Source organism: Amblyomma americanum, chromosome 1 (genome assembly GCF_052857255.1).
Source record: "Amblyomma americanum isolate KBUSLIRL-KWMA chromosome 1, ASM5285725v1, whole genome shotgun sequence".
Classification (NCBI taxonomy): domain Eukaryota; kingdom Metazoa; phylum Arthropoda; class Arachnida; order Ixodida; family Ixodidae; genus Amblyomma; species Amblyomma americanum.
In genome coordinates, this window is record NC_135497.1 from 133,271,739 (window position 1) to 133,294,679 (window position 22,941).

The window sequence follows — 22,941 nt, forward strand, 5'->3', positions numbered from 1 at the left end:
AACTTGCGGCCCGCCGCGCAGTTGTTAGTTTCTTTGGCGTAAATGATGGCCTCCCTCTTGAACGCTGCAGTGAATGAGCGCCGAATGCTTTTCGAACCTGGAGAGCTCATGGCGAAACACGCGGCCAGCATTCGAGTCAAAAGCACCAACTCCAAGCACCACCAAACAAAGAGTGATCAGTGTCGAGGCGTTGGCTCTTCCAGCAAACATCGACATTCACTGAAATAGCGGCTCTTCCATCAGCTAGCGACACTCTCGGGCGCTGGCACAGACTCCGCGATTGGAACAGCGGGACAGCGGCCCTTCCCGCGAGTGAAATGAAACGAAATTGGTTTTAGGGGAAAGGAAGTGGCGCAGTATTTGTCTCAAATATCGGCGGAAACCCAGTTGTAAGGGAAGAGATAAAGGAGGGAGTGAAAGAAGAAAGGAAGAACGAGGTGCTGTAGTGAAGGGCTCCCGAATAATTTCGACCACCTGGGGATCTTTAACCTGCTGTATTGACATCGCACAGCACACGGGCGCCTTTGCGTTTCGCTTGCATCGAAACGCTGCCGCCGCGGTCGGGTTCTAACCCGGGTATCCTGTTCAGTAGCACTGACCATTGCTGTGGGTAACTGTGTGTGCAGTAAAAATAAAAAATGAAAAATCCTGGCCAAAAAGCCCGCGGAATACCTGAATGCTACGCTTGGAGCCGTAGAGCAAACAAAAACTTCTAACACCGCAGTAGCGTCCCTGATAGATTGTTTTTCTTGATTTTATTGGCAGTTCAAGGTTTCGTTTCGATTGTAAGTCGACCCCCCCACTTCGGAACTTTAAATTTCAAAAAAAGGGTCGACTTACAATCGTGTAAATACGGTATTAACATGCAGAGCACATGCAGAATGCAACCGTATCATCTCAATCAAAATGCACGGTGGTGCCTCGCATCCCACATTTCAGCAAAACCCTACGAGTCTTCAAAGCACAAGGTGCATGACTAGCAAAACTGAATGGTCATCTCATCAGCGTAACAGATGCTCGATCTCAAATTTCTCAGGTATGGTTTACAGTAGAAATCCTCTATATTAAACTCAGTTATAGTAAAAGCTCACGATACAGTAAAGTGAATCTGCGGTACCATTTCACCTTCCATGGACAACTGCACATATTTTTTTTTAAGGCTATAGTAAAGATATTTTTCTCGAGGAAATAGCTATAGTAAAGAGCGTCTGGCCGTGGCAATGTACCGCCTGTTGGAAAAGTTTACAGTTCACCGCGCCATGGAAATGAACGGCGCTGTGGATTGTAAACTTTTGCAGCAGATGGTACTTCCCGCAGAATGATGGCATCGCGGCAAACGCGAAGTCTACGACTGCAAGGCAAACTGATACCGAATACGGTAAAACGGCGCTCTTTGACGTGGCTTCACCACCCATCAAGCTCGAGAGCCACGAGGAGACGCCAACTTTAAGAAGACCTTGAGGCCGTGCAGCAAAGAGCACGGCGAGCACTGAAAGAGTAACGCTGGCTATGAACGCAGAAAGAAGGCAGCGCATGCCGCTGAGAAAGGAAAGCCATTAAAAGTGCAGTGAGGAGTAGGGAAAGGAAGAAAAGAGCATGCATTCGTACCACGGCAGTGCGAAGCACGTGGAAGCAGCGGCAAGAAGCGGAGGCATGGCGGCACTGAATAGGTGGTTTTGCCACACTTGACTGTGTCGCATGTTTCTTTACTGCCTCTTAAATGCTGTTGACGCCGTAAAAGACGACGCCGTGATGATGCAAGGGTTTGGTTTGCACACGGAATCAAACTCTTTTTATTTTTATAGCCACGTTGTATTCATGTAAATGCTGTACTTCCAAGATGTAAATGAAGTCAAAAACGTGATAACTGAAAATAAATAATTACCACATAAAGACAAGATAAGAGCAGGATGCAAGGTACCGTATTTTCACGATTGTAAGTCGACCTATTTTTTTAAATTTGAAAGTCCGAAGTGGGGGGGGTCGACTTACAATCGAAACGAAAGCATCGCACTACAGTAGAATCTCGTTACAACGAACTTCACGGGACCGCCGAATTTCAATCGTTATTTTGAAATATCGTAGTACTGAAAAACCATTATTTTCATGTCAGTAATGCATCACAAGAACTAAAATTAGGTACCTTTGCAGCAGATTTATGTGTTGGTAAGTAAATAATAAACGATAACGCTGGGCACAGTTTAACTACAATTTATTGCTTGAAAAAGTCTTATCTTCTTCTGGCGAGTAGACGACAAACGCTGCAGGACGAACGTCTCCACATCCTCGACCTTCCTGTGCACGTCATCGGGGACATCTTTGCAGCGCCCGAGGAATGATCGGGTCTTCTCTAGAAAGACTAGGACATCCGAGCTGGAAACAATCTCTTCCTCTTCGTGCGCTGATCCAGTGTTGGCATCGTCTTGCTCACGCACTTGATTCACGATGTCTTCGGTGGTGAGCTCCGCGGATGTAGCCGCCGCGCTGTCGCTATCCACATAATTCGAAAGTCGCTGTCCACGGTAGTTGCCCAGCCGCAGACGTTTTCTTGAGGGAGCCAGCTGCAACACTCGATGTAGTTTTACGATCTTGTCCCGATCTTGGAACATCGTTGCTATTGTTGACGGTGTAATGCCAAGCTCCCTGCACAAGTCCGCTTGCTTTTTTCCAGCAGCTGCGACAGAATGTCCGCTTTTTCTTTAAGCGAAAACTGGCGTCGCTTCTTTTTAACGCGGGGGCCAGGAGAACTCATTGTCAGCAAAGCTAATGCACAACACAATCACAGCGCCGATAACTTCGCAGATCCTAACGTTCGCTGTCGACGTGGTGACACTGCGCTGAATAGGCTTAAGACTGCTGCGCAGTACGTATGTGACCACACGCTGGGTGGATGATAATGGCCTTACCCTTTGTATCGGGCGGCAGCTCGCGCCGCCTCGCGTGATGGCGATACCGCTGGGGCTGTATCCGTTGCAACGAGTTCCCCAGCGCATAGCTGATGCTTCGGATGATGATGACAGGCGTCAGCTTCAGGGATTTGGTACGGAACTTCGTAATAACGAAGCGTTTTGCGACGAATGCGAGATTAAATTACATACGTTATTCTGAAATATTCGGTAATTTGAAATTCGTAGTACTGAAAGTTTTTTACATTGAAAGTATAGGCATTTTGGCGGGGATTTTAAAAAAATTCGTAAATCTGAAAATTTCGTTAATCTGATGTTCGTAGTAACGAGATTTTACTGTATAAGTAAAGGCAAGCCAAACGAGATATCAGGCATGCTATAGCGTGGTTTCATTTTTTCTGCGTGGCTCCGTCACATAGCTCTTGGTGCTGGCCATGAGCAGCTGCTATGTCAACGTGCAGAGCTGACATCCCTGCGCATGCGGGCGGCAGCCGATGGCAGCTATTGACAAGCAGCAAACTAGCGCCCCACACGTGGCTGCTGACTGCGGTTGCTGATAAGCCGGGGCGGCCCAGTGGCAGGGAGCATCAGTAGCCGACGGAAGAGCCGATGCCATTCATGCGTAGTTTCTCTTTGGCTCTGTCGCATTTGACTACTGCCGGCCACATTTCACAAGTTTTTAATGTAGTGCTTCGTCAGTCATCATTTGTGCTCCAGGTCCGGCAAGCGACCGGCGCTCGTTCACGGCTGCATTCAAGATGGCTGCAATTTTTTAAGCCGAAAAAACGAAGAGCCGTGCGCTGCGCCGCAAGTTCGATGTTCGCAACGGGTGATACAGGTGTGGTAGCTGCAGCGAGGAAAATTTTCTGCTGTTCCACGCAATGTCGCAATGTGGCTGTTTGCGAAGTGCGGGATTTCGCTGGATGACGATGTTAGAACGACGTGCTGTGGGACACAGCAGCGATCATGACGGCAGCGCTATAGTGAGGACGATGGCGCAAGTGTGGACGAGTAGTCCAGTGACTAATACATTTTCGTTTTGGAATGTGCACACGGAAACGCCCATGCGCGGCAGCCGATAGCGGCTGGCGATAAACGGCGGCCGTTGAATAATGTTATCGCATTCAACTATTCAAGGCCAACCTTAAACAACCTCGGAATTTTTTTTTTATTTTTCGGAAATGTGATTTGGGGAGGCCGACATACATTCGAGTAGACTTACAATCGTGTAAATACGGTATTTCTAATTGTTTCTTCCATAAATCAACACTTTGTGCTTAGTAAGCAGCCAGAGAGCTTAGTCAGAGCCATGCCATCACTAACGACTGATATAGTAAAGACAGTAAGCATTTTTGCTGGTCCGAGTTACTTCACTTATAGGAATTCTATTGTATAAGATACCACGTGGTAATTGTGAACCTGTCTGCATAGAGGAGGCAGGGAATCTATGGAGGCAACTAAAGCAGCACCGTTATGATGCAAACAAATCACACAGCCTTAAGTGCCATGTCAGTACACACTGAAAAAACAGGGCATGAAATAGGCTAGGATAGCAAGGAAATCGTTGCTTTAGAAACAAATCTGTCAGCACGGTCATGCCTTGAATCTTTGATAATACCGTACTTTACCCGATTCTAACGCGCACCTTTTTTCCGAAAAAATAAACCCTCAAGTAGCATGCGCGTTAGAATCGGATACAAACCGAAACAGCGCGAATTTCGTCCCACCCATCGTTATTGCCATTTCAAGATGGCACCGAAGTCATTTGTTTTTGCCTGTGTCAGCAGCAATGCTCGTTGAAGCTGGGAGCCCGGATTTTTTTTGTGTAGCAGCATTGCAAACGTCGCATCTACGCGCTTCCTGGCTGAGATGGCAGGGACTGCACCAAAGGTCCGCCGCTTCCACTATGAGGCCGGCTTTAAGAAAAAGGTCATCTTGTGCACAGAGACCGACGGCAACAGAGCCTCTGCACGTGCTTACTGCGTGCCGGAAACATGTGTTCAGGAGAGGAGAAAGCAGAAAGACCGCATCTTCCTCAGTAAGTCTACCCGCAAAGGGTTCAACAGACCTCGGAAAGGCCGATTCCCTGAAATTGAGGATGCATTAGTGGACTTCGTCAAAAAACTCCAAGAGGACCAAATGCCGGTCACAACTGAAATGCTTAAAGTTACAGTGCTGGAGCTGGCTAGACATCGCGGTTTGTCCACGAGCGAGTTTAAGGCCAGCAGAAACTGGATATCAAAGTTTATGAAAAGGAAAGGGTTTTCGCTTCGCCGGCGGACTGGTATATGTCAGAAATTGCCAGAAGCCTTTGAGGAGAAGCTTTGTGCTTTTCAGAGATATGTGATTTCATTACGGCACATACATGGCTACCAGCTGGGACAAATCGCCAACGCAGACCAAACGCCACTGTACTTTGACATGCCCGTCAACACGACCGTTGAAGTGAAGGGGGCGAAGCAAGTGCGTGTGTTGTCGACAGGCAATGAGAAGACGCGAGTAACTGTGATGCTCTGCTGCACTGCCGATGGCCACAAGTTGCCGCCATTCCTCATTTTTAAACGAAAGACGCTTCCGAAGGCAGTGAATTTTCCTCCAGGAGTCATCGTCCGAGCAAACGAGAAAGGCTGGATGGACACCGACATGGTCGTGAACTGGATCGATTGCGTGTGGCGCAAAAGGCCCGGGGAAAGCCTTGGGCTTCGCGCTATGCTCGTTCTCGACGCGTTCAAGTGTCATCTTGACCAGCGCATTAAAGACAAGCTTGCTGCGTGCAATACTGACCTCGTCGTTATACCCGGAGGCATGACAGCGCAGCTTCAACCACTCGACGTGTGCTTGAACAAGCCAGTGAAGGATCGAGTTCGTGTGCTGTACAATGAGTGGCTTAGCACCCAGCCGTTCACACCGAACAATAGGCTTAAGCGTGTGCCCTAGGAGACGCTTGCTGGATGGGCATCCGAGGCATGGGCCACAGTCTCATCGGCCATGGTGGAACGCTCATTCAAAAAGTGTGGCATCGCAAATGCGCTGGATGGCACCAAGGACGATATGTTGTGGTCGGTCGAAAGCGACAAGGAGTTATCCGAAAGCGATGAAGAGTGAAGTTCGGCAATAAATCTCCCCTTCCTCGCGCACAAGTTTTTCGTTTTTCTTGATCACAAATAATTTGCGCGTGCTAGAATGGGGGATGTAACCTTTTTTTCTGGTTGACTATAAAAATTGGGTGCGCGTTAGAACTGGGTAAGTACGGTACCACACACACACTAAACAGAACGGAAATCTTCTCCCAGTTTATGCAAAATCATTACGATTACTGAGAGCTATGTAAGGTGTATCTTTCATGGACAGTTTACATTGTGAACACGAAAGCCATTGATACAAAATGTAAACTAATATTTAGACATTGTCAGAAACCCAAGATTTTACTACTATGCTACTACCTTACCAGACAGCATTCCATCAAAACCTAACTACATCAAGTGACTTAGAAGGTGAAACCTCCTATCAAGGAAAGGCTCCATCATACAGTGAACATCTGTCCTAATAACTCAACTGCACATGTCAAAAAGTGCTTCCAGACAGCCTTGACACACACGACGACTCCCAACACTTTTTTTGCATTCGGCGATATAAAGCCACAGTGATTCCTATGAGCAGCATTAGCAAACTTGAAGCCCTCAGACTCCACCAAGGGGAAATAAGAGGTGGGCAGATGGTCACAGATGTGGGCGGTCAGCCGGTCTGGAGGACGGCAATACCCCTGCCACCGATTGTAAGGAGAAGTCTATGAGCGTAGCAGTTAAAACCAGAATGCTACATAACATCCTCTACACTGAAATGCTATGGAGGAAGCAGGAACTTCAGACCCTCAAGCGATTTGGCAAGCTCGATATTGGGAGGAAAAATTCCTAACCCCTATCACGCAGATGACACTTAAAACGTTCGCATTACACACTCGTCGAAATGTGTAGAAACTTCCTTTCCCCACGTAATGAACCCTTCCCCCAAATTGATGTTAATTTTTCTGCAAAAAAAGTGGGTTCATTACATGAGTAAATATGATGTATGCACTATGCCTCAGACCCAAGAGTTTGTTGCAAGCTTGGCACAGTACCAGTCAGTCCTATTAAGAGAACCAAAATTTGGCTGCAGCCAGCCATACCACTGTACCACTTCTCACAGAAAATAAAAATGAAAAGAATTCTCTTCAAATCCAGTTCATTACAGGAGCTGGCAGTATATAGAGGCAGGGCTTGCAAAAACAGTCAATAGCCATGCTACTCTAAACCTCATATAGCATCAATGCTAACCTGCCAAGCTCCAAATGTATATGGCCACTATAATGCTCCAATTACCTACCTGTGTCTGATTCAGTGTTGCCTTCTTGGACGATCATTTGCCTCTTGGCCATTATAGCCGCCTCAAAGTCTGCCGTGTCTTCACTGTTTTCATTCATGTCAGTTGCCTGGGAGAAAAGAAAAAATTACAATTAAAAAGTGCAACTTTCAACCCTTGGGTACTGAAAACACTTTATAGATCTGCCCTTTACTATTCTTACCATTTATCTTCAGAAATGGCTTTCTGAGATGTTTTTACTCAGCCCTAGCACTCATACTTGCATAAGCACATGTGTGCATATTGCATTGCGGCATCACAATGGTCAGAGGCCCTTATAGGCCAGCAGTGCTCGGCCACCGTATTCGGTGGCTTGCGGCATGCTCCAATTGTATCGCCACTGACATGGAGCACGTTTCTATTTCGCACACACAGCACAGAACATTTTGACCCAGAACTTACAACACCAGCTGCAAATTCGGTCACGCATACTCCCTTGTCACCGCTGCTTCTCGACAACTGCTCTGGCAGATGGAGAACTGCTGCTGAAAATGACTGCCTCACGAAATTTATCACAGCACGCTAACTGCAGAACATTCTATGCACGCTTCTTACAGCTGTGCTGTCAAGCCAGCTGGACTACAGAGGGCAGTATTTTCAGCTGGCACAGCTCCATTAGCCTGAAGTGTCCAGCCTCAAACGCCTCTCACAATTGCTGAGAGAAAATCAAAGCAAAAATGAACCTTTATACAGTAGAACCCCGCTGTTACGTTCCTCACTGCTGCATTTTCCTGGCTGCTACGTCATTTTCATCCGGTCCCGGCATAGCTTCCATAGGATCCAATGTATAAGGAACCCCGTCATTACGTAGTAGCTGTGAAAACATTCCCGCATGATACGTCGCAACTTAGCACCCCGAACACGCCTGGGCTGAAGTAGGCAACGCGCTGCAACCGCCATTTTGACTTTTGGCGAGTTTTGGCCGGGCTTGGCTATGGAACTGGCTGCAAGAAGCCGCACGCCAGTTCGAGAGGCCGCTACTAGGTGGCCATTCGTGAAAAATGCTCTCACTTTTACGGTCGCCGCATGGTTGTTGAACGGGTCGACTCCTCTTCTATCATGCTATCGTCATTGTGCATTAAGCCTCGTGAACATCGAACTTGTGCTTAGACGGCGTCGCGCAAGTGGAAGGCGCTTTCCCTTGAGGAAAAGCTGGATGCATTAAATGCAGTTGACAGGCAGCCAGCGCGGAAGAGAGTCGACATTGCCAAGGACCTTGGTCTCCCACCCTCGACGCTTTACAGCATCATCTCGAAGCGTGCCGAGATAGAGGGGAATGCCGCACTCTTCGGCCCGAAAGCAAAGCAGGCTCGTGGCAAAAACGGCAAGCCACCATTCTGGACTTTTTTAAGTCTTAAGCGCAATCTGTGTAAATAAATTGTCTATAGTTGAAACTGCACATTTTCATTCATTTTCGGAGCTTTCCTCACTGTTGCGTTTTCCCGGCTGTTACGTTTTTTTTCCCCGGTCCGGTGAAAAACGTATGAACGGGGTTCCACTGTATACATTCAAGTGGTGCACCAACATGAGATATTTCAATCAGCAGTAATTTGTTCCTCATGTAAAGAAGACGACGAGCATATGCGCAAGCCGCATGGTCATCGCCTGGTGCATGCTCCTGGCTCCATTGTAAAGACGACGACGAGCATATGCGCGAGCTGCATGGTCATCGCCTGGCACACGCTCTCGGCTGGACTAGCTGACCCGCTGTTTGCCCTGCTCCCGTTATGAAGCTTCTCAGAATACACCCCACCTTACATTTGGTGCAGGTGCCGGGTAACGTCCTCTCGCCCTGGAACTCCGCAACCGAATGCTACCCCCTACCGCGATGCCTAACCACCAAGCCGTCCAAGTGAGCCCGGCCGCCGTCATCTGTGCTGGTTCTCTCCGCCAGCGAGACCCCGCTATCTACAGCAGCACAGACGACCATGATGTTGAGGATTGGCTCACATCGTATGAGCGGGTGAGCGCATACAACAAGTGGGACGTGGAAACCAAACTAAACAATGTGATTTTCTATCTTACGGGCGTTGCGAATCTGTGGTATCGGAACCACGAGGCGGACATTACATCATGGTCTGTTTTCAAATCTAACTTCTCAGAGGTATTCGGCCGCCCGGCAGTCAGAAAACTCCGTGCCGAACAGCGCTTGGCGAGAACTTCACGAGTTACATCGAGGATGTCGTCGATCTGTGCAAGAGGGTGAACGCTCAGATGCCCGAAGCCGACAAGATCAGGCATATTCTCAAGGGCATTGATGACGCCTTTCAGATGTTGTTGGCGCGAGACCTGCGCACCGTCGCGGAAGTCGTCACCCTGTGTCAGAGCTTCGACGAACTACGCAAGCAGAGGGCTCTGACACGCGAACACACCACGAACGTCAACTCGCTTGCTGGCCTGAACAATGCAAGAGACCAGTCATCGCTCCTACCGCACATCAAGAGCTTCATCCGAGAAGAAGTTGCTCGCCAGCTCTCGCTTATTTCCCGCCATCAAGAGCCATCACCACACATAACTCCGAATTTGCGGCGCATCATTCAAGAACAGGTCGCTGAAGCTCTCCCGCAGACCCCTCAGCCCACACCTCTTGCGGCCCCGCTGACATATGCGGACGTTGTTGCGCGACCTCGTCCACCTACCTATGCTCCGCCTCCTGGTCCCGTTCGAGAGCCCATTGCTTTTATTTCGCCGCCTGCTCAACTGGGAAACTCCTGGCACACGCCTGACAACCGCCCAATCTGCTACTTCTGCGGCTTGCCAGGTCATGTGGCGCGGCTTTGCCGTCGACGCATGAACATCTCACGAACACCTCCTGAAGTTTCCGGTTACTGGTCCCAGCGTCAGTACTTACCTCCTGCTGAGCCGCCCCTAAGCCGTTCTCTGTCTCCTGAGCACACCGCCTTCTCTGGACACCGTTAGCCTTCACCACGTCGACGCTCCATCTCTCCGATGCGACGGCGTCCCTCGACCACTCAAGAGGAAAACTACATGCCGCAGTTCCTGAGGCGAGAACTGCGCAGTCGTCAAAATTTGAAAGGCCTCGTTTGTCCGCCGCCAATTTAATCAAAGTTTTTGTAGAGGGCGTATCTGTGATGGCGCTTGTGGACACCAGCGCTGAGGTTTCTGTCATGGATGCAGCGCTTTGCCGATCTTTGAAGAAAGTGAAGATGCCCCTTTCTGGCCTGTCGTTACGGACTGCAAGTGCACACCTCATCCAGCAGTTAGCAGCATGCACTGCTCGAGTAGTCATAGCAGACATTTTATATTTGGTTGAGTTCATCGTTCTGCCGTCATGTTCGCATTCGATCATCTTGGGCTGGGACTTCCTATCGCTTCATGACGTGGTCATCGACTGTGCTCGAGCTCAAGTAGCGCTCTCCACGTTGCCGAATCCCGTGCCAGAGACTGAAATTTGCGGTGCCCCCGTTCCTGCTAAAGCTTCGTCGCCGACAGTACCGATATTCCTGCGTGCTCTTCCGTGATTGTGCCTCTCTCCTGTGCTTGTGTTCGCGATGCCAGTGCCCTCTTCACGCCGTCTCCTACTTTTCTGCGTCGCCATTGTCTGCCGCTGCCTTATGCCCTGCTCACTTTCTCCGCCGGACTCACTGCACTGTGGGTCTTCAACCCGTTTTCAAGCCCCTTCACTTTGCGCCATGGAGAATGCGTCGGCACCGTGCAGCTCTTTGATTCTATTTTCAACCATCCCGACGCTGCCGCAGAATCAACGCCGGTCGCCATGGACGCCCTCAGCTCACCTACTCCTGCGCCCGCCCCATTGTTGACCGACCTATTCCTTCGCTCTATCGACGCCACTCTACATCCAACTCAGCGAACCCAGCTTCTTGAGCTACTTGAGGAGTTTCGCTCGTCCTTCGATTGCCACCAAAGCGGTTTGGGGCGCACGTCGACTGTCGAGCATCACATTGAAACCGGCGCCCATGCCCCTCTGCGACAGCGCCCATATGGTGTTTCCACCGCTGAACGAAGAGTTATTGAAGAACAGGTAGACACCATGCTTCAGAGCGGCATTATTCAGCCTTCCACCAGCCCCTGGGCCTCCCCGGTTGTCCTCGTCAAAAAGAAGGATGGCTCCGTTCGGTTTTGCGTCGATTACCGCCGCATTAATAAGATCACACGCAAAGAAGTCTACCCTCTGCCCCGTATTAATGATGCCCTGGACTGTCTACAAGGCGCGGAGCTCTTTTCTTCCCTTGATTTGCGCTCTAATTATTGACAGGTTTCAATGGCAGCTGCAGATCGTGCCAAAACCACGTTCGTGACCCCTGACGGCCTCTACGAGTTTACCGTCATGCCTTTCAACCTGTGTAACGCTCCTGCTACTTTCGAGCGAATGATGGATACCGTTTTGCGTGGCCTCAAGTGGAAGACGTGCCTGTGCTACCTGGACGACATCGTTATCTTTTCACCTAACTTCCAAACGCATCTATCTCGCCTGCGGGACGTCTTGACATGCCTCAAAAACGCAGGCCTGCAGCTAAATTTTAAAAAATGCACCCTTGCAGCCCGTGAACTGACAATTTTAGGTCACGTTGTGTCGGAAGACGGTGTACGCCCTGACCCAGCGAAACTTCGTGCCGTGACTGACTTTCCTAAACCTTCCACCACTAAGGAACTTCGCAGCTTCCTAGGGCTCTGCTCTTATTTTAGGCGTTTCATTCGCAGCTTTGCCTCAATTGCTGCCCCTTTGACTCAGCTCCTTGGCGCCAATGTCGATTTTTCGGCTTGGTCACTCGCCTGCGACGACGCCTACAACACCTTACGTCGTCTCCTCACGGCACCTCCCATCTTGCGTAATTTTGACCCGGCGGCCCCGACTGAAGTTCACATGGATGCCAGTGGTATTGGTCTCGGTGCAGTGCTCGCTCAGCGCAAATATGGATACAACGAATATGTCATTGCCTATGCCAGCCGCACACTTACAAAGGCTGAGTCTCGCTACTCTGTGACTGAAAAAGAGCGCCTCGCCATTGTGTGGGCCTTAGGCAAGTTTCGCCCTTACGTGTACGGCCGTCCTTTCGACGTCGTTACGAATCAGCACGCCCTTTGTTGGCTTTCCTGTCTGAAAGATCCTTCCAGCCACCTGGCGCGCTGGGCGCTGCGTCTTTAAGAATACAACATCCGAGTCGTGTACCGGTCGGGCCGCAAACATCAGGACACTGACGCCTTGTCTCGCTCCCCGCTCCCCGCTGAACTTGCCAGCCTCTGCGAAATCGGAACCCCTGAGCAATCTCCCACCGTCAGTGACATGCCTTCTGAACAGCGCAAGGATCCATGGATTCGTACTCTTCTGGACTTTCTCTCCGGCCCATCGGCGGTTAATCCATACCGCGTGCTGCGCCGTCAAGCTTCCCATTTTGAGATCCGAGATAACCTGCTTTATCGCCGTAATTATCATTCTGATAGACGAAAATGGCTCCTCGTCATTCCTCGCAACCTACGGTCCTATATCTGCTCATGTTTTCACACTGACTTGCAAAGCGGTCACGCAGGCCTTTTCAAGACTTACACGCGCCTCCGCCTCCGCTACTACTGGCGTGGCATGTACAATTTCGTTTTGAAATACATACACTCGTGCCTCGACTGCCAACGCCGCAAGACACCCACTACCCGTACTGCTGGTGAGTTCCAGCCGCTATCTTGTCCGCCTCGCCCTTTCGACCGCGTTGGCATTGATTTATATGGGCCCCTCCCCTACACTGCTTCTGGCAAACGATGGATCATTGTTGCCGTCGATCACCTCACGCGGTATGCTGAAACCGCCGCGCTCTCTGCTGCCACGGCACAAGATGTGCCATCCTTTCTTCTGCGTCGGTTCATCCTTCGACACGGTGCCCCTTGAGAACTCCTCAGTGACAGAGGCCGTGTCTTCCTATCTGATGTCATCAAATCTCTGCTCCGTGAGTGCAACGTCATCCATCGGACTTCCACCGCTTACCACCCTCAGACCAACGGCCTCACTGAACGCTTTAACCGCACTCTAGGGGACATGCTGGCTATGTACGTCGGTTCGAACCACACGATCTGGGACCTTATTCTCCCGTATATTACGTTCACGTACAATACTGCTACGCAATCTACGACAGGATTTTCTCCTTTCTTCCTCCTTTATGGCCGCCATCCCTCCGTTCCCATTGATACTGTTCTCCCCTACCACCCTGACGCATCTGAGTGCACCACCGTCTCCGAAGTCGCCAGGCATGCCGAAGACTGCCGCCAGATCGCCCGGTCGCTCACGACAGCTACCCAGTTCCTTCAAAAAACGCGACACGATGAAGATCAACGTCCCCAACATTTCTCTCCCGGCTCTCTTGTCTGGCTATGGATACCTTCCAGTACTCCGGGCCTCTCCCGGAAATTGCTGGCTAAATATCAAGGGCCGTATCGTGTCCTGGAACAAACATCTCCAGTGAACTATATTGTTGAGCCCCTCCCGCCGTCTCCCGATCTCAGACGCCGCGGCCGTGAGACTGTACATGTCCAGCACCTCAAGAGATGCTACGACCCCGCTGTCTTGTCCGCCCCTTAAGTCGCCAGGATGGCTCCTCTTCTGTCCGGGGGCCATTATAAAGAAGACGACGAGCATATGCGCGAGCTGCATGGTCATCGCCTGGCACACGCTCTCGGCTGGACTAGCTGACCCGCTGTTGGCCCTGCTCCCGTTAGAAAGCTTCTCAGAATAAACCCCACCTTACACTCAATATAAAGTCAGACTTACTACACAGAGTACAAAACAGCCTTTCATATGTAATGAAACAGCTAAGGACATACACACACACAGAAACACAATAAAAAGATTTATGCTCTGAAGTTTACAAACATCGATCTAGTCAGTTGTTTTCAGCCTTGCATGTAAATAGGCACATTAGTGCTTGAAAACACCTAAGTTTTTTCAAAGCACAAGAGCTATAAGCAGCCTTCAGCAACACTGGACAGACATCATCCAATGTAACAAAAAGCTAGTGCCACAGAAAAGGTTATAATGCCCAACACACTTTGCTGACCACAGGTGCTACATGGTATGCCACAACCAACAGCATGCCTCTGCTAGCGTATTACCCTCACTGCTGCTCTGTAGCTTACAATTTCCGTGCCATACTGACAGACGACATGCATGGCCCGCACTCGCAGCTTCAGAGCTTGGCAATTTTACGGCAAAGATCTTGAAGAACTCACAGCGGGACACGAGGCAAATCCGCCGCCCAACTCAATAGGGGCAAACCTAAGTAAGGAACACGTGGAAGATACAAGCCTTGAAGCCCACCTGCCCAACTTCCTCCTCGATAACTATGGCCATGGTTATCAACGTGAACATGCGCCTAAAGCAGACGATCTCCTGTGTCAGCTGCGCTTCGTGCGCTGCCGTGGTGCTACACAGAGCTCTTTTTTATTACAATTAAGTGCCCGGTTTGCATGACAGAGTTCACACTGTGAAATAACACTTGAGAGGAGGCTTAATTTTTTCCCACTTAGCAGTAACTGCACTGAAAATTTCATCACTTCATTTATCTCTTAACAACATTTATTAGAATATTTCTCCATTTTCGTAAATTCAAGCTAGGGGGGGTCAACTGCACCCTTCTGCAGCAAAACAGTGCAAAAAACTTGCCATCATTCAAGTGTAGTGGAAGGCATGTGCTATTTTCAGAAACACCATATGTCAAGAAAAATATAATGTGTCCTTTTGCAACTAAAACTAGTGCAACATACTTATAACCTTCACTTGTGAAAGTCTCAGTAACTGAGTGGCAGCATCATAGTAGGGACAAATCGGTAAATAAAGAAAACTTGAAAGACCTTTCACATGTGTTCTCTGGTATGTGCCTGTTACAAAAGGGTTGAACTGCAATCGAATCATGCTCAAATATTTGTTCATAAACAAATACAGTAGCCGACGGGTAATTCGGACTCCAATAATTCGGACTTGTAGGATATTTCGGACCTCGATGAGGCACGGTCAGTCGCCCCATAGAAGCGCATACATATTCGCGACGGATATTTCGGACTTCAAAAGTCCGAAGGTTCGATTTTTCGGACTAGTTTCAGTCACCTGCGGGCCAAAATCGGCCATCTTATCGGCTTTTTCACCTGCGCAAAAGGCGCCATCTTGGATTGAGGTGGATTTATGCTGCAGTTGGCTTGGCTTGACACACATTCGGTACCTCATCGTTGCCAGTAGAGGTCCCTGCGATCTCTGACACTTCGAAGTGGCAGCCGGATTGTCATCGCCACCAACTTGCTTTTGTCGCCGTTGTCGCGGGCAGTTATCGCTTGTCCCATACGTTGAAAATTGGTTGTTGGGGGAAAAAAATTGTGCCGGAGCTGTCTCACATCTCAGCGGGAAGGGATAAAGGAGGGACTGAGAGAAGAAAGGAAGAAAGAGGTGCCGTAATGGAGGCCTCCGGAATAATTTCGACCACCTGGGGATCTTTAACGTGCACTGACATCGCACAGCACACGGGCGCCTTCGCGTTTATCCTCCATCGAAACGCGGCCACCGCGGTAGGGTTCCAACCCGGGTACTCCGGATCAGTAGCCGAGCGCCCTAACCACTGAGTCACCGCGGCGGGTCTCATACGTTCGCCATTCGCCGTTTCATCACTTGGGTTTCTCTGACCGCGTTGACCGAGTGGTGCTGTCTTCACGAAGTTAGATCTGTTCGCCGTTTTGTGATTGCATCCGGCGGTTCCGCCACTTTGAAAGAAAAGTGCCTTATCTTTGCGTGTGTTTAACGAGCGGTGTGGTGCACACTCGGGTTGTGGACAACATGGCCCCAACAGGTCCGTCAAAGAAGCGTGGGAAGTATTCCAACCAAATGCGGTGACCTTGCTGTCTAGCGTGTACAGTGAAAGCACAACCTTGGCGCAAATCGTCGCCAGCACGAGAAATTTTCCGCAAGGTAAAATCAGTGACATTTTTGAGCCGATTTCATCTCAATAAAGTGATTTTTTGTACTTCACAGATTTTTCGGACTGTTCGACTATTCAGACCATTTTTCAGGTCCCTTCGCGTCCGAAAAATCGGTCGGCGACTGTATTCATCAACTCTGAATAAAGAATTTTGTAACCTCAATACACACATTCAATTGACAACTAAAATACTTAATACATAAGGACACATATCAACATCTTGCCTTATTTAGCGCAGCCTTTGCACACCCATTGGGGATTAATCTCCAAGACAGAGAACAGAATTGGTGGAGCACACCTAATTTTTTTACCCATGTGTATTTGCTCAAAAAGATTAGCACCACATGGAGACAGGAAGCTAAGCACATCACTGCGCTATCTGTTAGGTCTAATGTTAAGTCTGTTAAGTCCAACATGGACAGTAAGGCATCATATCGTTGTAATGTAACCCGGCGATCGGCCGACTAAAGCACTGTTGGCTACAGGCCACCCGAACAGATGTCCCTCAAGCATCGGCGTCGGCACAGTGTGGCAAAGCTAAATACAACAGTTGGCTTAAGGTTTATGGGGTTTAACGTCCCAAAGTGACTGAGGCTATAAGGGACGCCTAAATACAACGCAGCAACCGCTTGGCATATGCGGTATACTGACTGAGATCGGCCCAAGCGAGCCGGTCGGTTTAAGAATTCGGTGTTGTCCTTCGCTCACTTGGTTTCTCTCAGCATATCGCAGTACCAACCAGGTTTGCCGGCATTTCGAAAGGCGCTGGTATGCACAGCATGTGTACAAGAGCAGGCGACGCAGCAGTCCTTGAGTCACAACTTTTGGGGGCCCATGTGACCAGGGTTGCTGCTCTTCCCTGGCTGTGATGTCAAAGCACACCCCAGTGCTCAGAAATTAAAACCAGAATCACTCAGTATAAATAATGCAATAACCTGACATGCATGAATCGCACAGCGCATATCATATGTCATAGCCCTTATGGGGCAATACACAGCATTTGAAACAAAAATCTGCAGTGAAGCTTCGCTACACTCATGGCGCGTTCACACTTGGACTTTCGGCGGCGAGAGCGAGCGGAATCCGCTGCCGCGGCGAAGATTTCGCCGAAATACCCAGCGGAAAGGCCGATCGGTCCAGGACCGAATTCTGCCGCCGGAAAAAAATCCGCCGAATCTCGTCAGCCAATAGGAAGGCGAGTACCCGCGCCGACAAACATGGAGGCGCCCTTCGATGCAGGACGCCTCGCTTCGGACTGAATTCGTCGCTGTTACTGCCTTTTTCAGCGCGTTCACTGGCCATAAAAGAGCCAGCGGTCTTTCGCTTTGTCTTATCTCACCCATAAAGAAACGTTTGAGCGATAAATTTGCTTTAATTTTTATTTCGGGTGACGATTCTTCCCCTTTTAGGTAAGAGGGGCGTCAGTTTGTTGACAACAATGATTCCTCTCCTAACCACCAGATGGCGCCACTAGGCGTTTAAAAAGTGAGAATGTTAGAAATGGCGTAACGTCCAACAAAATAGCTGCATTTAGCGTACGCAAGCGTGCATACGGTTTTGGTATGTAGACAGCATCGATTAACCTCTTGCCACATCTGTGTACGCCGTGAGCAGACGACACACAGACAATCAGCGACGACGCGGTGGCCGGGAAGTGTGAACGAGGCAGCATTTCGGCGGCCGCGGGTTCCGCTCCCTCTCGCCACCGAATGTCCAAGTGTGAATGCACCATCAGGATTGTTGCACAAAATTCCTCCATCACAAAAAAGTAGTCCATTGTCAAACCTTTTCATGGTACCTTAACAAGGAGATAATCACAAAAAAGAAAAATGATAACTTGTAGACTTTGGATGCTTCTGGCTTGTTTGATACGGTCAAATATTAAAAAGCTGATTTCATTTACTGTTGTGATTGGAGAGTGGAGTAATACAGGGTGCCGCAGAGCATGACCAGGTGTCACCAAATGCTGTTTTTTTTAATGTTTTTTTTAAAGTTTTATCCAACAATAGAATTAACTTTTTTCTAAGAACTCACACTCCGCAAACTTTTGCTGTCAACAGTACATTAGGGCTGGCCTGCAATTGCCGGGTAACAATGGTAGTCTTGGTTCACTACATGAAGTTGATGCTAGTCAAGTGTACCGATGGTAACACTTGAATGCACTTTGGCATCGCTCTCACAACATTGCAAAAACAAAAAAAAGAACATGAACAAAGCTTTTTTTCATACAAGCTGCGAAGCTACTCAGTGGCCCAATGTTTCAAACATGACATGATGACTAGACGATAATTTGGAAGTCTAAAATAATCATGTCATCTGTGGAATGGAAAACAAAGTAACGGCTCGAATTGATTACTAGTACCACCAATACAGTGTACGAACCTCACATTAACGATTTTTTTTTTTCAGGTCTACAAAATTTTAAAAAACTCCTGCCAGGACACCTATATTTGCATAGAAAAATATTTCACTACGACGAATTTCAAAATACCAAACATTTAAGAATAACGTATGTAATCTATTTGTTCACCCATATAGGGTGGAACTGACAAACTTTCTCCTGGAGCAATCTCAGGAGCAGGAAAAGCTGCATTTCGGAGCAGGTTTGAAGCAGGCAAAATGAAGCTTTGAAGCAGGTTGACAGCACCGAAAATATGTTTTTTTAGTTACATGAACTGTATTTTGAAGCAGTATATATCAGCTGGTACAATCATAGCACGAAAAACCACTGAAGTGTGGTCTCATATAGAGTGCGGCAAACATAACCCTTATCTGCCCTCAAATGGTTCAAGACGGGTACAACTCTCACTGCCACTATTCTGTAAGCTGCCTCTAGAGTGGCTGTATGAGAAAACGAGATGCAATCAAGCTTGGATAACTGTTACATTCGTCTTCCACATTTTGGCAAGTGACTTTTTAACAGTGCCAGCAGGCAGATGCGTATTCAGTTCACATTTTACACAGCCATTTAAACCACGACTGCATGTCATGCAACTAAAGATTTTTTTTCCACTGTCATGGCCCCATATTTTTCTTCTGATGCCAGGATTACATATGCATGTTAATGGGCAGAAGAGAATATCTACAACTGCGGCCTCTGAAGCAGGACATAGCAGCTAACACCACTGATGTATCACGTGCATATCATAGTGCACGGAGTGATAGGTAACTGCGTATCCTCAATAACATGAATTTTTCTATTGATCACTGGTGTTCTACTGCCCACGAGTATGGCCATTAGACAAACACGCCTTTAATCAAGTGTGTATGGTGGATTTTCAACTCATGCTTCCCTTTTTTTTTTATCACATGTGTGCCACAACACTGAACTACTGCTCTATTACATTGGACATTGGCCCAGTAAGCCAGCCGACTCGAACCGAATGCATTTGTAAAAGTACAGGCACGCAAAAATGGAGGCATGCAACTCGCATCCGCCAACAGGAATCGCTAAAGCCCAGAAATCAACTCACCATTCCGATCTGTGAAAACAGTTTTAACTAACGTGAACACTAGTAGGTAAGTGTTGTTTGTCTGATATAGTATGGTATGCATGGTTTAATGTTCCGATGGGCTATGAAGGGTCAAGTAGTGGGGGGCTTCATATTAATTTGAACCACCTGGGGCTCTTTAATGTGCACTAAAAATGCACGGCATACAGATGTCTTGCATTTTGCCTCCCCATCCAAGTGCAGTCGCCGCAGCCGAAATTCGATCCCACAACCTTGGCATCAGCACCTGAATGCCAAAGCCACTGAGCCATAGCGACTCGAACCTGTCAGACACACATCAACCTATTGGCTGCGCATCAACCAGCCAACTGAGCACAGCTGAGTGCGATTTCGGAGGCTGGCTGGCACCACTGCACGTTTCCCTTGCTTCCATCCACATAATTCTTCCATTGCAGTGAGGGTGCCAAAAACAGCGTGTTCATCACGTGCCATCCACTGTTTGTGCGGTAAAGCCTTCTCACACGAACTGATGGCCACTTGCAAGGGGGCTCCATCGCTACCGCATCACACTGTGAAGGATGCCACAGGGGCCCCTATCATTTTTGAGCTGTTGTGCTTTGACCAGTGATTTTCCTACACACCCTCCCTCCTCCCCATCCCCTTTCCCCTCAATAAATTTAGACTACACCCTAACTTCAATTTCTGGAGAAACCCCCAGCTTCAACACTCCCGGGAGACAGCATGGAAATAATAAAGTATTGATGAAAGAAAAATAATCACTGCCACACTGTGCCCATCTCAAAAGCAGACGACCATTGTGCAGTCATTCACCCAAAAAAATTTACCATGAAAGCGGTTCTTGTCAGTTTTACAGCAATAGTTGTTAGGCACCTGTACGGGGCTTGCATGTCGTCACCATTGAAGTAACCGGTGGGTGCATAATGACATCCACCCACCAGTGGATGTCATGACAACCGGTGGATGTATTAACGTATCACCGGTCATTAACACACTCACTTTATACCACGGTCAACCAGGGTCGCATAAGCCTACGGGTGGCTCTGTTTGGAACAGCCGCCTGCCAGTGCAGGGGTGCATCACTTGATCACTACACCAGTGCGATATGAGGTCACTGTATCTTTTCTACCTCAAAATATCCCCAAAACAAAACGCCTCCACAGCTATCGCTGAATCTCGTGTTACATGGTTGTAACCGTCCTGCGAGTTTTTTTCAGGGTCATTCGATAATTTTAACATTTTTTCCACGAAGTTCGAACTAATGAGCTTTTACTCTATACATGTCTACCTGTGGAATATCCGTATGGCACTCCAAAAGCTAGCTAGCAAACAAGAAGAAAAAAAAAATCCTCTCCGTGCATTTTGCGTCTGTCTCGGGAAGTGTGGCAGGTGATGTGTACACAGCACAGAGATCTGCCACAGTCAAGTCTCGGTGTTGTGCCTGCGTCACTGGCCATGTGTAGGAATGGGGTGCACTTGCTCATAGATAGAAGCCAAATTTGAGCTGGCAGGGCATCATGTCACACCAGCTCAAAATTTGGCCCCCATATCATGTCACGTGTTTTCACATCTGACTGAGGCAAGCATGGCAGGTGACGTGCACGAAAGTCAGATGTGGCCAGACCTCAACGCCTTGTGCATTACCTGCCACGCATTGCCTCTGGTGGAACAAAATAAGTGCGTAGACACTGGGTGCATCTGCTTGTGCAAGCTGAAAACAGCCGTGCCACGGAAGGCGCAACACAAGAGACATGGAAAGAAAAAAAAAAAAGGCAATCATGATCTTGGAACCTGCACCATGCAGCTAGCCAGCACTGCACACTAGGAGCGCTCAGAACTGGAAGCAAACCAAAAAAAAAAAAAAACAGGAAAAGACAACCCAGAGCTTTTTTGTCATGTATCATGCAACAAATGCTCTTTTTGCAGTCATCTTGCTTCAAGGCCATTTAACTCAGCTTCCCCGTGACAGAGACTTCGATACACCTGGCATGCTTGCAAGTACTTTTTGGTGGCATTTGAACTTCTGATAATGGTTACTTCAGGTTCATTTTAAAGGGACTGTACTGTACACACTACGGACAAAAATGACATTAGGGAGAGAGATGTAAGGAGACATCAAGTGTGCACCAGAGCAGCCCACACCTGACTACTGGTAGCTCAGTGGAGCCACATAGGTGTATTAACTCCTCAAAAACCAATGAGAAGAAAAGGCTACACAATTTGATCGCAAGTTTCACACACCTGATATGATAAGCTGAGAACTGCAGCTGAAATTTCAGGCAAATCTTAATTGCAACAAAATACTCAAAACGTCCCAGCCAACATACATTTTGGAAACAAAGGGAATGTTACACAGCTAAGAAAACTTATAGAAACAACGTTATAGAAACTGTAGCACACAGCACACGCACCACCTCACGGAGGTTGAACTTAACTTGAGTGGAAGACATACCTACAATGTTTGTAGCACAATATAGGAAAGTCAAGCAAAAATAATTTACACTTCAAAAATGTAAAAAGCTCTCACCATGTTATCAATGGTAACAGAGTCCGGAGTATGGGTTCCACTGCCAGCTGAGTGCACTGGTGACGAAAACCCGCTGCTTTCTACTTGGTTCTCAACACCCAACCTCTGGAACATTGCACAAGATTTATGTTGTAAATAATTTCAGTGCAACAGTGAAGCAGCGATACAGCCCTTGAGACCTCATGGTTATAGATGTATATACTGGCTGTAGTGGCTCCACTTTGTTGCACGAAAAATGAATGAAAAATTTTGCACAGAAAAAGATTTCTCAAGCATGTTCACAGTCCTTTGCAAGCAAGTACACTGCAATAGGGGATATTCAAAATTCCGCAAGTGCTTTCCCCCATAACTATGCTGCCAAAGACAAGATGGCCAACTTCTCTATAAAAAAACTGCGAAGGTTAGGTTTGGTTAGATTTGGTTTGGCTTGGTTTGGTTTCTGGGGGTTTAACGTCCCAAAGCGACTCAGGCTATGAAGGACGCCACAGTGAAGGGCTCCGGAAACATCGACCACCTGGCGTTCTTTAACGAGCACTAAAATCGCACAGTACACGGGCCTCTAGAATTTCGCCTCCATCGAAATTCGACCGCTGCGGTCGGGATTGAACCCGCGTCTTTCGGGTCAGCAGCTGAGCATCGTAACCACTGAGCCACCGCGGCGGCCAAAACTGCGAAGGGTACAGGAAAAGCGCTAAGGGTGTGGATAGAATGTA

The 22,941-nt window shown here is 48.3% G+C and overlaps 1 protein-coding gene across 6 annotated transcripts in view; it reads right to left on the bottom strand.

Annotated features, from left to right (window-relative positions):
• Positions 1-22,941, bottom strand: part of Prp4k (Pre-mRNA processing factor 4 kinase) — a 99,794-nt gene that overhangs the window by 40,894 nt on the left and 35,959 nt on the right. For all 6 annotated transcript variants that reach the window (XM_077646937.1, XM_077646932.1, XM_077646933.1 and 3 more), the window contains 2 exons: positions 22,229-22,333; positions 7,269-7,374 (listed from right to left, as the gene is read on the bottom strand). In XM_077646937.1, the coding sequence (XP_077503063.1) occupies positions 7,269-7,374; positions 22,229-22,333 (211 nt within the window). The remainder of the gene's footprint in view (positions 1-7,268; positions 7,375-22,228; positions 22,334-22,941) is intronic.